The 13628-nt window shown below is 41.4% G+C and overlaps 1 protein-coding gene across 1 annotated transcript; it reads right to left on the bottom strand.

Moving 5' to 3' along the window:
• Positions 1-269: 269 nt before the first annotated feature.
• LOC111216437 (mRNA decay activator protein ZFP36L1-like) lies at positions 270-8456 on the bottom strand. Its single transcript, XM_022737968.1, has 2 exons — positions 8315-8456; positions 270-4188 (listed from the first exon to the last, which is right to left on the bottom strand). The coding sequence occupies exons 1-2, from the start codon at positions 8366-8368 to the stop codon at positions 3172-3174; spliced, it is 1071 nt and encodes a 356-aa protein (XP_022593689.1). The 5' UTR covers positions 8369-8456; the 3' UTR covers positions 270-3171.
• Positions 8457-13628: the final 5172 nt, after the last annotated feature.

The raw sequence follows: 13628 nt of genomic DNA, 5'->3' as shown, positions 1-13628 counted from the left end.
CTTATTTTACTAGGGAACTTTTATATTCATAAAGTGAAATTTCTTAAATAAAATCCCTCTTTTGTTTCAAATTGATCTTGAATGTTAATTTAAGTGTTTTTCATCATCATAATTTGTTGGAATTTTTATTTGTTTGTTTAATTAAAAGAACTGGTATGTCTGTCGTTTGTACTTTTTCAAATTTAATTAAAAAAAAACACAAAAAACAAACAAAAAAACAAAGTCACCTCCTTGTGGTTGTTTCCTCCACCAACCAACTACAGGAAATATGGTCACATTCTCCTTAGTGAGTTAGTGTTGAATAATGACCAGAAGTGTTTTTACAGAACATTATGTAGACAAAACCTAGTGAATGAAATTACGAGTTATGGCCAAAAACGTGTTTTGTCAGGTCACAGTGACATCCTTGAGTCCTAGTGAATGTTTGTGCCACATACTGACCCACATATATGGGCCAGTAGAAAGGACAGGCCACAAAGGCTGGACAACAAGCAGCAGTGATGTCACATGATATTGCGTCATTTCCTGCTCACGACATCATCATCAACTCACACATTCAGTATAAATATGCATTTTATTTGTTTTAACTTGAAATCTGTCATTAGAAAACAAACCATGAATGAATCCATGTAGTGGCAGCTGCTGCTACAGAAACATGTCAAGGCAACATCTGGACACCTGGAATGTTTTAGAGGCACTTCTTGGAACAAAAAACATAACCTTTACATAATCATGATCATCATGACTCAAAGTGCTACCAAGTCTGCATGTGATACTGTGGAACAGGCACGCTTCCATTGTCCTTTCAAAATAAGAGCAAGTGTGGCTGATTCAAATGGGAATCAATCTGAGTAAGAGACACTGATATGAGGACAGAACTACATTCAGAGTAAAAGCAGATGCTGCCCAGAACTGCAGCAAGAATGAGAGGAGAGGCCTGGACCCACAGGAAGCTGTGAAGCATTTTGATCTGAAGTGGTACATACAGTAGAGTGCAGGTAGGAGAGGTTTACAGGGTTCCTACACAAGCTGTTTCAACACACTCTCAATTTAATTCTGCAGATCAATATTAATATTGTCACTTCTGAACAACCTTTGTTCAATGTTACTTGTGCAGATGCTCTGTAGAAAACTGTTTCCATAGACATTGGTATACTTGAATGAGAGTTCATCAACCAGTTAGTGCATTGTTCTACATGTCTGACGAACAAAAATTTATTTCCCCCAAACCTCTTGATGAAATCAAACATGGCTGAAAGGCCTTAAAATTAACTTTAATAAATATAGGTATTTATATACATTCACTGTGAATTTCACACTTTAGAGACATGAGCTGCAAGAATAAACCCTGTGTGTAAAGATAGTGCAGTAGGGAACAGAGCTGCTATACAAACAGACAAACACAGCCACACATTAGAAAGGCAGCAGCTGTGACAGATGTTGTGTATGTTAACTGAACCCTGTGAAACTAGCACCACCTGCACCCTGAGTGCAGTCATACTGCGCCCATGCCTTCAACAACTACATGCCACCAGCTTCGTTATCTGATTAGCTTCCAATTAGTGCACGAGCTGTGTTCATCATCTGAACTTGATTATGGCAGCTGCAGAGTTTGTAGCTATGCCTCTGGCATGTGCTGGTGCAGTCACTTTCTGTGTGTCGGAGCCTTCAGACAGCGACAGTCCAATATGTGGGAGGAACAAACGATAAATACTGATGCTAAACCTTTGTATTTTAAATTAAGGTTCAGTTTCAATATAAATCAAGTGTTACAAAAAATGTCATTGCAGTATATTAACTGTGAATAAAAATAACAAAAAAAGGTCTTCACAATCTCGCGATTAGTACAGATCATAATTTAACATAAAATAAAATATATAGTCTATTGTTTCATTTAACAGATAAATACAAAATAAAAATGCTTAAGATCAGCAATAAATACATTTTGATAAATAAGCAGTGACAGCCAAAGCCCCAACTCTGAGAGCTTTGGGAAATTATCTAGACAATAATATCATCATCATTATAATATTAAATATGGTGGAATCTATACTCATCTGATTTCAGACAGCATACTGACCCCTCACCTCAGACACAGAGGTGAGCTGTGGGGGAGGGAACGTGTGAGAAGACTGAAATAGCTCAGTTATTGATTTTAATACTCTAAAGGCTGAGGAGGAAAATCAACAGCAGGAACCTGCCAAACTCGTCAACTTTGTCTGCTGGCAGTTTGTTAACGAGTCAGTTCACCCAAATTATCAATAAAAACAAACAAAAAAAAAACATTTCTCTCCTTCCTCGCCAAAACTGTTTGGCACTGAGAAACCAGGATTTCCCTTTTCCCTCTGACTCCACAGCCTTCAGTGAGAACAGCTGTGTCTGAAACAGAAACAGTCCATAAGAAACTGTGGATAATCCACTGCTGCTGCAGTTGAATTTATTGCAAATGTATTTTTTAATGCTGTGAATAAAAACCAGATTCACCCTCCTCTGGTATTTTGGGACAGAGGCAGAAACCTCAGAGACAAAGAAAAGCCAAACTGTACACATTTGGCTGGAGGTAAGTGAAAGAACATAATCTGGGAAAAATTAGCCTTAACCTCACGAGTTTTCTTTGAACAGGATTTGAATAAACTTAAGGGAATGATAACAGACCACTGCAACAGTGAAACAAGGCACGTAGCACCAGCGCCAGGCCCGTCACATAAAAGAGGCCAGAAAAACAGGAAACTGAGCTCGATCAGAAGAGGCTTACTGTTGGTCATGAGGCACTTTTAAAGAGGCACTGTGTCTTGGCTTCCTCTTGTGATGGTCCTTAAACAGTCGAGGTGTAGCTGCTGAAGCACACACACACACACTGAGCCCACTGACACTCTACTGCACATAAGTCACACTGATTCACTTCATAATGTGATCTCAGAACCATCCACATTCATCCAATGATAGCATCAGTGCAGAGACTTGTTCTGATTTTTTAAGGGGGGGGGTCCTTAAAGGTAAAAAAAATCCTGAAATAAGAGACGGCATACTCTGTTCTGATGTGACTCACTGGCAACACGCAGATTAGTCTGCTCCTCCTGTAAACAGGACTGAAAGAAGGAAGTCCCCATCCTCCACTCTCCCTCCCTTCCACTCTATCACTCCCATCTCAGACCAAGGGATGGAGACACCTTAATCATCAGAGATAGAGAGCCTGCTGAAGATGGGGAGGCGGCGGGAGGCATCCAGGAGGGGGGACTCAGAGCCGCTCTGACTGCCCATGCTGCTTTGGTATCCCTCCTGGTCAGAAAGAGAATCTGGGGGGCTGGGGGGGCTCTCTGATGCAGGCTGAAAAAAGCAGGGGGTGGCTGTGGAAGGCAGGGCCAGATCTTGAGGCTCAGACACAGGCGGGGGCCCCAAGCTCGGGCCGAACAGGCTGGCGAGCTCCTGGCTGGAGTAGATGAAGTGGATGTTCTGCCACTCCATCAGATCCTCGTTGGAGAACACGGGTGGAGGTGTGACCGAGGTGGGGCTGTCCCTTGGGCCGCCACAGGTGGGGAAGCCAGCGAAGCTGAAGCTATGCTGCAGCCGAGGGCGATCCATCTTGTTGAAGGCAGAGGTGGGAGGGGGCCCGCAGCGCTCCTCTGCGTTATGGATGAAGTGGCAGCGGGGGCCGTATGGGCAGAACCCAATGGTGTGGAATGTGCGGCACAGTTCAGTCTTGTACTTTGGGTGACGGCTCAGGCTGCGCAGCTCGTGCATGCCGTGGGCAAACTGGCACTTATCGCCGTATTTGCAGGTACCGTTCTCCTCAAAGGGCCGGCACAACTCCGTTTTATAGCGGCTCAAGTTGACTTGGCTGCTTGCGCCCACAGATGCCTGACTACCAGGACACAGCCTGTCTCCCAGCTCGGAGTAAGAGCGCTCATGGAAGCGGTTCTCCTTGTTGTTGCTGCTGCAGCTGCAGCCCAGATTCACTGAGGGATCCGTTTTGAAGCTGTTGAGAAGATGATTCTGGCTGAACTTTGCACTGGGGAGGCTGGCTGAGTGACGCCGTTGGAACAGGCCTCCTGCAGAGGGGGCCCCCACTACCTTCCTGTCTAGCAGAGATTCAGTTGGGGTCCAGGAGGGGTTGGCACTGAAGCATGGGGCAGATGTCAGCTGAGGTCCACCAAGACAGTGGTTGTTGTAGTTCAATATGTTACTGTTCTGTAAAGAGAAACGTGACAGTCAGTTGAAGAAACACACCATTTGATTGGTGTGTGCTGTTTTTTATCAAGCTGAGCCCGCGCCCTTTGCTGCATGTCACCCCCCCATCCCACCACCACACACACACTGTCCCTAGCCTTCCTGATTCTCTTACTGGCTCTATCAAAAACAATATGAAGGAATAATAAAAAAGTAGGGTGGGGACCTTAGAACCAGATTTTAACGCAGATTAATAAAAACTGGTGATTTTAAAGACATGATTTTTAATCCCACTTCTGCACAGCTATGTTTTATCTTCTTTTTACATCAGCAGTTACAGATAAGTCACATGTGCAGTGTCCAACATGACACAACATTTCCTGCAGTATGGCATAAGTGTGTGTTATAACATCCCCACTGGGTCATCATATTTCAGAATCAACTAGCGCTACAGTATCCAACACAGATCAAAACAAACCTTAAGATCATCAACTTTAATGGGGCATGACAGAGGTCATGCATATATTTCTTTATTTTACCTTTGAGCCCAAGTCCTTATGAGAAAAATTAATGGCAGCGTAAATCTGCTGAAAATATAGGGGGCTTTTGCCATTTCGACATATTCTGGTTTCCTTCCTCAAAAAGAACCATTACTCCAGAAGCAGAGGGGATAAGCAGAGTCTGAACTGTAAAGTCTGAATGATTACAGAATCTGAATGTAGCTCACTACTCTATTCTGTTGTTAAGAGAAGAGAAAGGTGGAGGGTGTAAACTGAAAAATCCACCAAACTTTAGTCCATGAGAAGAGTCCACCAAGTTTTGATTGGTCGTTTGATCACAGAAAACTCCACAGGAAGTGGCAACACTCAGTCTGTCACAGACAGAGATCAGTTACGTGTCTGGTCCCTGTGGTTATTAGACAGAAATGTTACCGAGCATCTTGGTTCGTCAACTATGAAAATGTGTCGATATATCGTTTCCCATACGCAGGCAGGCAGAGACACACACACACACACACACACACACACACACACACACACACACACACACACACACACACACACACACACACACACACACACACACACACACAGCATGGCAGAGGCTGCCCCGGACACAGAACCAGGTGAAGTAAAGAGAACTGAAGATTACTGGAGTTGACGACAACTATGACTAAACTTTACTGTAAGTGCAATAAAAAGTAAAAGGCCAATAAGAACTTCATCCAATCATCTGTTCAATAAGAAACAAACAGAAAATATTTTCATCTATTTCCCTGGTGACTCCCGGTGTCTTTTACACAACAACATGGTGCTGGTTAAGGTAATAGAGCACTGTTAGGAAATGCTACAACGAAAGCTGTATCTGTGTAAGTCTAACTGATTATCTCAGTTCACCACGAATCTTAAAACATGGCAAATTGTTTTAAACTGAGCAACTGGCTGAGACAAATCAGAACAATCAATTCACATCCTGTTCTGAATTTATTCTTTTTAAAATAGAACCAGTAATAGTATGAGCTGGATCAATAAGTGTATGAATAAGATAAAGATAAAATCAGCTGGTTGATGTCTGACTTTGGGAGGATGAGCACATCACAGTTCAAATCCCTTCACTCTGAGTCTTGTTTAACCAGTGTTATTTTGTGATTATTATTTTTTTATGGCGCACAGTGAGATCAGTCACAAACGTGAAGGATTACTTCATGTGTGTCTGTTCATTAGTAGACAGAGCTTTTTAATATCTTTTGTCTTTGTAGTTGATAAATACTCTCATAAGGACATGAACTCGTCTGCTACTACCTTAGAAATTACACTGAATAGTTCCATCAAGTCCATGAGGACTCAGGACTGTCCCCCTGTCAAACCATCAAGTCCATGAGGACTCTGCAGACATTGTGAGCCCTTTATGCACACTTTGCATGAGGGAATTACCCACAGTTCATAGCATTGCAATGTTAAAAACAGGGTTACCATGGTGACAAGGGTAAACAAACTGCCATTAAATGAAAAAAGAAGAGAGAAGATCAGTTAACAAACAAGCATGAAAGAATAAACCGTAACATTAATGTAACATGTGAGAAGACCAGCTGTTGCAGCTGTTTGTCCTGTAGGTGAGCAGGAGTAATACATGCAAAATCAAAAGTCCCAAACCAACAATAGGGCAAAACATGTTCTGACATCATCAAGGTAATGTGATATGTCACAAAGTGCTGTAACCATTATTCTTTATACCATGTTGAGCCCTTGCAGCCTCTCACACTCAATCACCCACCAGGTGACGTGAATTAAGTCTGTGAGCGTTCAGGACTTAGGCTTGAGGGGGGACATTGGGACTGGACCACTACCTCAAATATAGGAAGACACACACAAACACAGGGCAGTCTATTAGATACAGGTGTGTCAGGCAGGAAATCAAAGTGTGGGATCACTTCAAGAGGTTAAAGGATGATTCCAAGAGGGAGACCTTTGACTCTGCAGGTAGACATTCACCTCTGATTCATCAACCTCAAACAGGGCTTATTATTTTAAACATGGAAGTTTCCAAACATTAGGCACTTAGCATGGCTGCTGGCTCTGATGTTCTCGTTGTTCTGACACATTCAGAATCACTGCCTCTTTGCTGGTGTCGTTAACAGGCGGCTCACTTCCTGCATGTGTCTGTAAATTTATATTTTAGAGACTCATTATTACGTTTTGTATTTCTCTGTAATGTAGAACAGTGTTAACGATGTCACTTAGAACATCAGCCCTGGACTCAAACCATTCTCTGATGCACCCCAAATAGATATATCTAACTAATTAAAGTAATATAATACACAAGAGACAGTCGTCGACTGATGGCTTGAACTAAAGACTACCAGTCACCAGGAAATCCAGGCCCTATGTAAACTAATGCCAATAAGGTTATTTCTGTTATTACCTCCTGTGAGATATTCTGTAAAACTAATTGATTAAGCAATAGCATACTCTTGGGAGTGATGTTGTACTGAATATCAGCACGGCTGTGATTCGGTTGTAGACTTTTATACACCAGTTCTACAAGCGTCATATTAGTTAACAGTAATAAGCAACAACAGATTATGATCTGTTTGTTTATTTCATAATTAATTTGGCTATGCCAACACAAACTGTTCCGCAACTGGACGGGTACTGGACTGTTGATAAGCAACACAAACATTTTCCTGAGCCGACGATGTCATATGAGCGCACCTGGAGGTGTGTGCTTAAGTATCCAGGCTTCTTTCCTTCTCTTCATCCTCTTCTGACGACCATACATCCTTTAATTCAAATGTTATTTCTGGAAATATTTTCATATGAAAAAAGTCTGTTACAATCTAAGATAGATAACAACCGTTACACTAATTAACGGTTAACAGAACACCTGTAAAGCGGAGTGATACATGTAGTTAAATGTCCCAGAGCTTTTGTACTCTATATCAGCGCTCATGGAATGCCTCTCATCCAATCAAATTACCCGGTCGAAACTGACGGTAGTATAATTTTCTTTAAGAGTACACTGATTGCTGTGTAGTCCAGTACACATGTGAACAGCACAGACTGGTTCAGCAATGTCTTCTGTTCTGTCCTGGCCCAGTATCTGAGCCGCAGCTGGACTCTCCTCGGACTAATGAAGCTACGCAGAAACGACTGACTGTCCACTTTACAGCCTCAATAGAAGAGAATGAATAGTTTCGTTACTGCGGACGGATACTAAAAGTGAACAGGTACAACTTGGTGGTGAGGTGAGTGTGAGAGAGTCCATGCAGCTAATTGACCAATAAAGACTAGCGTAGCTGCGTATAACCACAAAAACACAACTGAACTAACCAGTTAACTTCACACTGTGCTCTGGCCACACACTGGGCTGGTAGTTAACGCCGGTTGACTTTAAATTACTAACGTTAGGTGAGTTAGGAACAGGACAACGTTGCACAGACTCTCGCTCTTAATTCCTCTCACTAACAGATTGAAAGACGTTTAACGGTAACACGTTTTATTACGAGTCAACAATCTGTGGGTGACGCAGGTCACCAGCCTGAAAAACTTCACACCCAACTTGCTAAGTGGCTAGACTAATGTTAGCATGTTTTGTCCAGAAAAGCCGCAGTGAGCCGGCCGGCCCCTCCCGGAGAGGAGTCGTTTACCTTGTTGGAGACTTCTTCGTATTCTAGGAAAGGAGAAATGACAATCGCTGACATGTTTATTGGTAAAGAATGGGAGTTGCTGGTCGTTTGCGGTAGCTGATATTCTGTGCCCAGTGGAGAGCCCCCTCTGTCGCGCGGCAGTGCTGCGCAGTCCGTTTTCAGCAGACAGCGGCTCTGGCTGAGAGGTGGGCGGACTTCCTGCAGCCGCAGCCTGAGGGCCCACAGCGCCACTACAGGACAGACCTGTCCCGGTGTCTGAAGACGAATTATTAGACGTCTGTTTTCATGAGCAGTGATTAAATCATGAACTGCTCTCTCCTCCTTTTTTCATAAACGCAACTTAAATATACATTGAATATCTCTCCTCTCTCTTTGCACACATGAAGTACAATCACCTGATGTGTGGCTGATAAATGACAACCCATACGTAAATATATGTACATGTTTATATACCAATAATACAGTTGGGTCCAAAAGTCTGAGAGCACTTAGAATTAGATGAGACATGTTTAAAATTAATGAGAAAAACATACAGTATATACACATATTGAATTGTTATATGTATGTTGTTTTAATTAATAGCCTATATATCATTAAGATATTTGGTTGCAACTATATAAAATTCATCATATAGATATTTTAATATGTTCATATTCACATTTTACATGCATATTTCATATCAGTTATAAACTTAACCCCTCATTCATAATTATCATCGTTTTGAGTGCAAACGGGAATCGTTTCCTACTATCTCCTTTTCATGTCAGAGGGAGCAGGATTAAGATACAGTCACTGCCACCTTTTAACTCAATCTCCACTCACATTTATTTATGTATGAATCTAGCAGATAAGACTGCAACATCAACACCTAATACAAAATATCAATATGAAGTAAATTAAATACTACAAGGTAAAATAAAACAAAGCAGCCACAGATCTCAGGGTTATGTACAAATAGGCATACACAGTGTACATTTAAGTAACCAATATTTCCAACATTTTTCTTGTTGTGTCGTAATTGCATCATTATGCTGCTGCTAAGCCTGTATGCCTTCTCCAGTAAGCCGTCTTCATGCTAACCAACCCTTAATCAGCTAAAGTTTTCTACTGTTAGCAGTGACATGTAACAGTTGTGGAGGCACACATAGATCTTACTGGAGTTACTGGCAGTGCCATCCGAGAGTTGTTCTGAAGGTCAGTTACAAACTATGCATTTTGTTGTTTTATTCAGGACTTGTTAAAAGTCCCGAAGTCTGAGGTTCCTATGAGCACATGAATGAGCATGAGCTCTGTAGATCATGATAACTTTGCACTGTATAGATTCAGGATAAGGATTAGGGACTCTCTAAAACAGTGTATGTTTATCAGGGTAAGCTGTCCTACAGGTTTCCACAGAAGATGATTTTTTTATATGAATTATTCAAACTCTTCTTTCTGAGTCTGACCCAAAGTAAACAAAGACAGAACCCTCTTTTCTGGCTGAATACACAGGGATCATACATTATATGTTGGTCAACCTGTTTGTGGATGTCAGGCTGAGACTCGAAGCAGGACTCAGATGCAGAGATTTAGAAAACAATAGGCTTTTATTGATATCACCAGAGACCTCAGACAGAGTGACAAACAAAATGGCTATGACAAAGACTAGACACTAACTCTGAATCCTGAGGAACAAAAAACACTCCAGGAGGAGGAAAAAAGCTCTAATCAAAAGAAACAAACTTATTAACACAAAATGCTCCGTACGGAGGAAAAACCTGACTACATAAAAATAAACTAAAATAATCTACTCACGCTCCTAAGCGGAGGATCTAGAATTATTAATAACTAGGCTAAGGGAAGAAATACAAACAAAAATTCACTCTTAAAGAGGAAAAACAAAAGGGCTATGAACAGAAACTATGGCAAGAATTTACAAACAAAAAATCACTCTCAACAAGGAAAAACAAAGGGCTATGAAACTTTAACTATGGAACAATTTACAAACAAAAAATCACTCTTCTCGAGGTACAAACGGCTTACTTTGGTGATTACTATGGCTGTGGACATGGACAAAGGCTCGGGTGCAGGACGAAGACACTCTGGCACAAGACAAGGGGAACACAGACTATTTAAACACATGGAGGGAAATAGGGGGACAGGTGGAAACACTTAGGACAATCAGACTGAGACACATGAGGAAGGGCAAGTGACCTGCAACGAGAGAATTACTTTTCAAAATAAAACAGGAAATGACAGGACAAAACAAACCCAGGACAAGACAACCTCACCATGGTGTGACAGTTGACCTGCTCCCCCTGCATATTCATCCGCATGTTCATGTGTGTGAGGCCGACTTTCAGTGCTCTTATACTACTTTGTTTTCCTGGTTTCAGAAGTGTCCTATTCCATCAAGGCAGATATAAAATATTGTATTACAGTTGTCTAATTACAGCTTGTGTTGTCTAATGGAACTTCATAGGCCCGGTTATAGCCCTGGCCGAATTGTTAATCCATGTCCAGTTTTTTGTGTGTGTTTTTTTGTATGAGTGAGTGCTCTTTTTATGTTAGGAGCCTCACATGCCCCATCTCTAGGTCCCTCTTGACTGGATAGATTCATGTGTCTGACCAGGGAAGTGGCGACTGCTGGTTGATTTTCTAATTACAGCCTGCTAATCAAAATGCCTGTGTTTGACCTCTGTTCTGTGTGTTAGTTGTGACCTTTTGTCCGGTATCAGTATTATAGTTTTGGGTTTGTTCTGGTGTTTGTAAATAGATTGATTCACTTTGTAAATACAGCTGAATCTGTAGGGGTGAACTGCCATTTTATTTTTGAGCTATTTAGTCACTGTCTTTTCTTTTTTTTGTTTTCACCTCGGGGCTAGCCAACACTTTTTGGGGAGATAGTTTATTTTGTTTGTTGTTTTGGCCGTGAAGTTGTTTTCAATATTTGGTTCTTTGTTCTTGGTGAAAAAAAATTAACTCACTGCAATACAATTCAGTGCTGTGACTTGGTTTTGGGGACCAGGACAGAAAACCACCTTATACTTTTATGTTGTGCTCTCATTCCCCAGACTGGGGCATAACAGGCCCATGTTGTCATTAAATTATTACAGCATCATTTGTAGAATAAAGTCTGTCTGTAGCATATTGTGGATCTGATTTGACTCTGTATTTGATTTCTAATTAGACTCTGATCTTGTAAAACGGTGTCTAATGGTGTTGTCTATTATGATCTATTTGGTTTCTAATTAGAGTATCATTTAGGTGTATGGTGTATAATTAGGGTATAACTGTGTTTGTTTACTGTTTAAAAAAGAACTTATTATGTCTAGTCTTGTCTAATTTGATACAAAGTACAGCTTGTTATGTCTTATTAAATGGACTGTAAAATAAAGTGTGACTAAGTTTATTAAACAGAAGATGAAATGACAACAAATTTAGCCAGGTTTTAACTGGTGAACCACACACACACACACACACACACACACACACACACAAATGTTAATATTAATTTGGAAAGCCAATTAAAAATTTACTTAATAACTACAAGCAAAATTACCTTATCAATAGTTAGTTAAAGTTGAAGGATTTAGAAGTTGTCTGTCTATGAAGAGTGACTGGTCTAGAGGGTTAAATTCTTCAGTACTGGACCTGGACCCTCAGACTCACAGTAAGAGACCTGCTACAAACCCGTGAACCTCCAAAATGTGTGTGTAACTGTGTTTAATGTGTTGAGCTGCTGCAGTTGATGTCACTGGAACAGAAAGTAACTTGTTCCTGGTTCCTCTGTCTCATCAGTGTGTTGATACTGACTGCTGAGGCAGCTTGTTTCTTGTGAAATGATCTGAACAAACATCATATTTTTCCTGCAGCTGATGAACATGACAGAGATTTAAAGAGGTCAGTAATTAAAGGGCCGTGGTGGAGGAGAGAATGAAATGACTGATCCTTTTAAACTTGAAGCTATATACTTGTGAGGAGGTTTTACAGATTTACGTCTTCAGTAGGAAGCAATGAGCTCAGAGCTGAGAGCCACAGACAGAGGGAAGAGTTCGGTTACGGACTAACATACTCTTGGTAAAGACAGTCTGATGTGTCATTAAAGGATCATTCATCTTTGTTCTTGACAAAAAACCATCACTGATATGTCTGCAGATGTAACTCTGGCACACTGTATGTTTGTCCAGTGTGTTTGTCTGTGTCATGGTCAGATGATGCCTGCAGCAGGATGTGGTGTTTCCTGTACTCACCTTGTGTGAAATGAACCTATATGGAGAAGAAGAACAGACACATAAGCAGCCGTTTGTTTCAGTCATGATGTTGTTTTGTCTTAATATCACTTTTCCCTCGGCTGTTAACCAGGTAGATCCAGATGTTGACACAGTGGAGATGAGGTTGAGGATACAGATGCTGAGCAGTGGCAGTGTCTGATCCTCTCATCTTACTTTTGTATCACTCTGCTTCTTTTGAGCTGATGTGAGACAGGTCATCAACAGCTGGAGACCGGACACAGACTGGACACATTTAATGACTGACTGACACAACAGTGTTGTTTATGGATGCTGGTCTGTTGCTTCCATCCTTCAGTACAGTGTGAAGATGGTGACGTCACTGCAGGATGTCAGCTGAGAGTTTCCATCATGACCTTGTCAGTAGAGAATTCATCAGTGATCGATGTGATATGAATAAAACCATGTTTGTGTTTGCAGAGGTCAGAACCACAGACTTAGAGCAAAGTCTCCAGGATCCATCTGTCTGTTTATGAAGACTGACCGGTCAAAAGATTGTCCTCTAGACTTCAGTTATGAACCTGGACCCCTAGACTGACAGTAAGAGACTGTTTCTACTGTAAACTGAGCTGAAGATGATTCAGATATTAGACATATGTGAAGGAAACAGGGTGAAACCAGGGACCAGATTCATAAACTCTGTGTAGGTTCACAACCAAAACTCAACACAAACATGCACACACACTCTTTTCATCAGATTTATAAAGCAGGGCATTCTCAAGTTACTGTTCCATCAACCTCAGTCAGTGTGAAAGTTGGTGCACCAACTCGAGTCTGATCGCCACCTCCGCAGTTTCCATAGATGGATTCCAACAAGTCCTCAAACCTCAAAACCATATAGGTAGTTTTTTCCACCCTCTGATGCGACCCATAGGAGTGTCTTCTGAAATAGCGCACCTATGGCGGCATACATACCGGATCTCGGTTGTCATGGTTACCATAATAAACACGCGACTGTACTGAGAGCAGCGTACCCAACGTTGCCGTAATTACTATAATAACGGTCATGGCTTGGTTAGGTTTAGGCACAAAAAGTACTTGGT

This window comes from Seriola dumerili, unplaced genomic scaffold (genome assembly GCF_002260705.1).
Source record: "Seriola dumerili isolate Sdu_G_001 unplaced genomic scaffold, Sdu_1.0 BDQW01000025.1, whole genome shotgun sequence".
NCBI classification, from domain to species: Eukaryota; Metazoa; Chordata; class Actinopteri; order Carangiformes; family Carangidae; genus Seriola; species Seriola dumerili.
The sequence above is the reverse complement of the archived record's forward strand: the minus strand, read 5'-3'. Positions and strand labels throughout refer to the sequence as shown.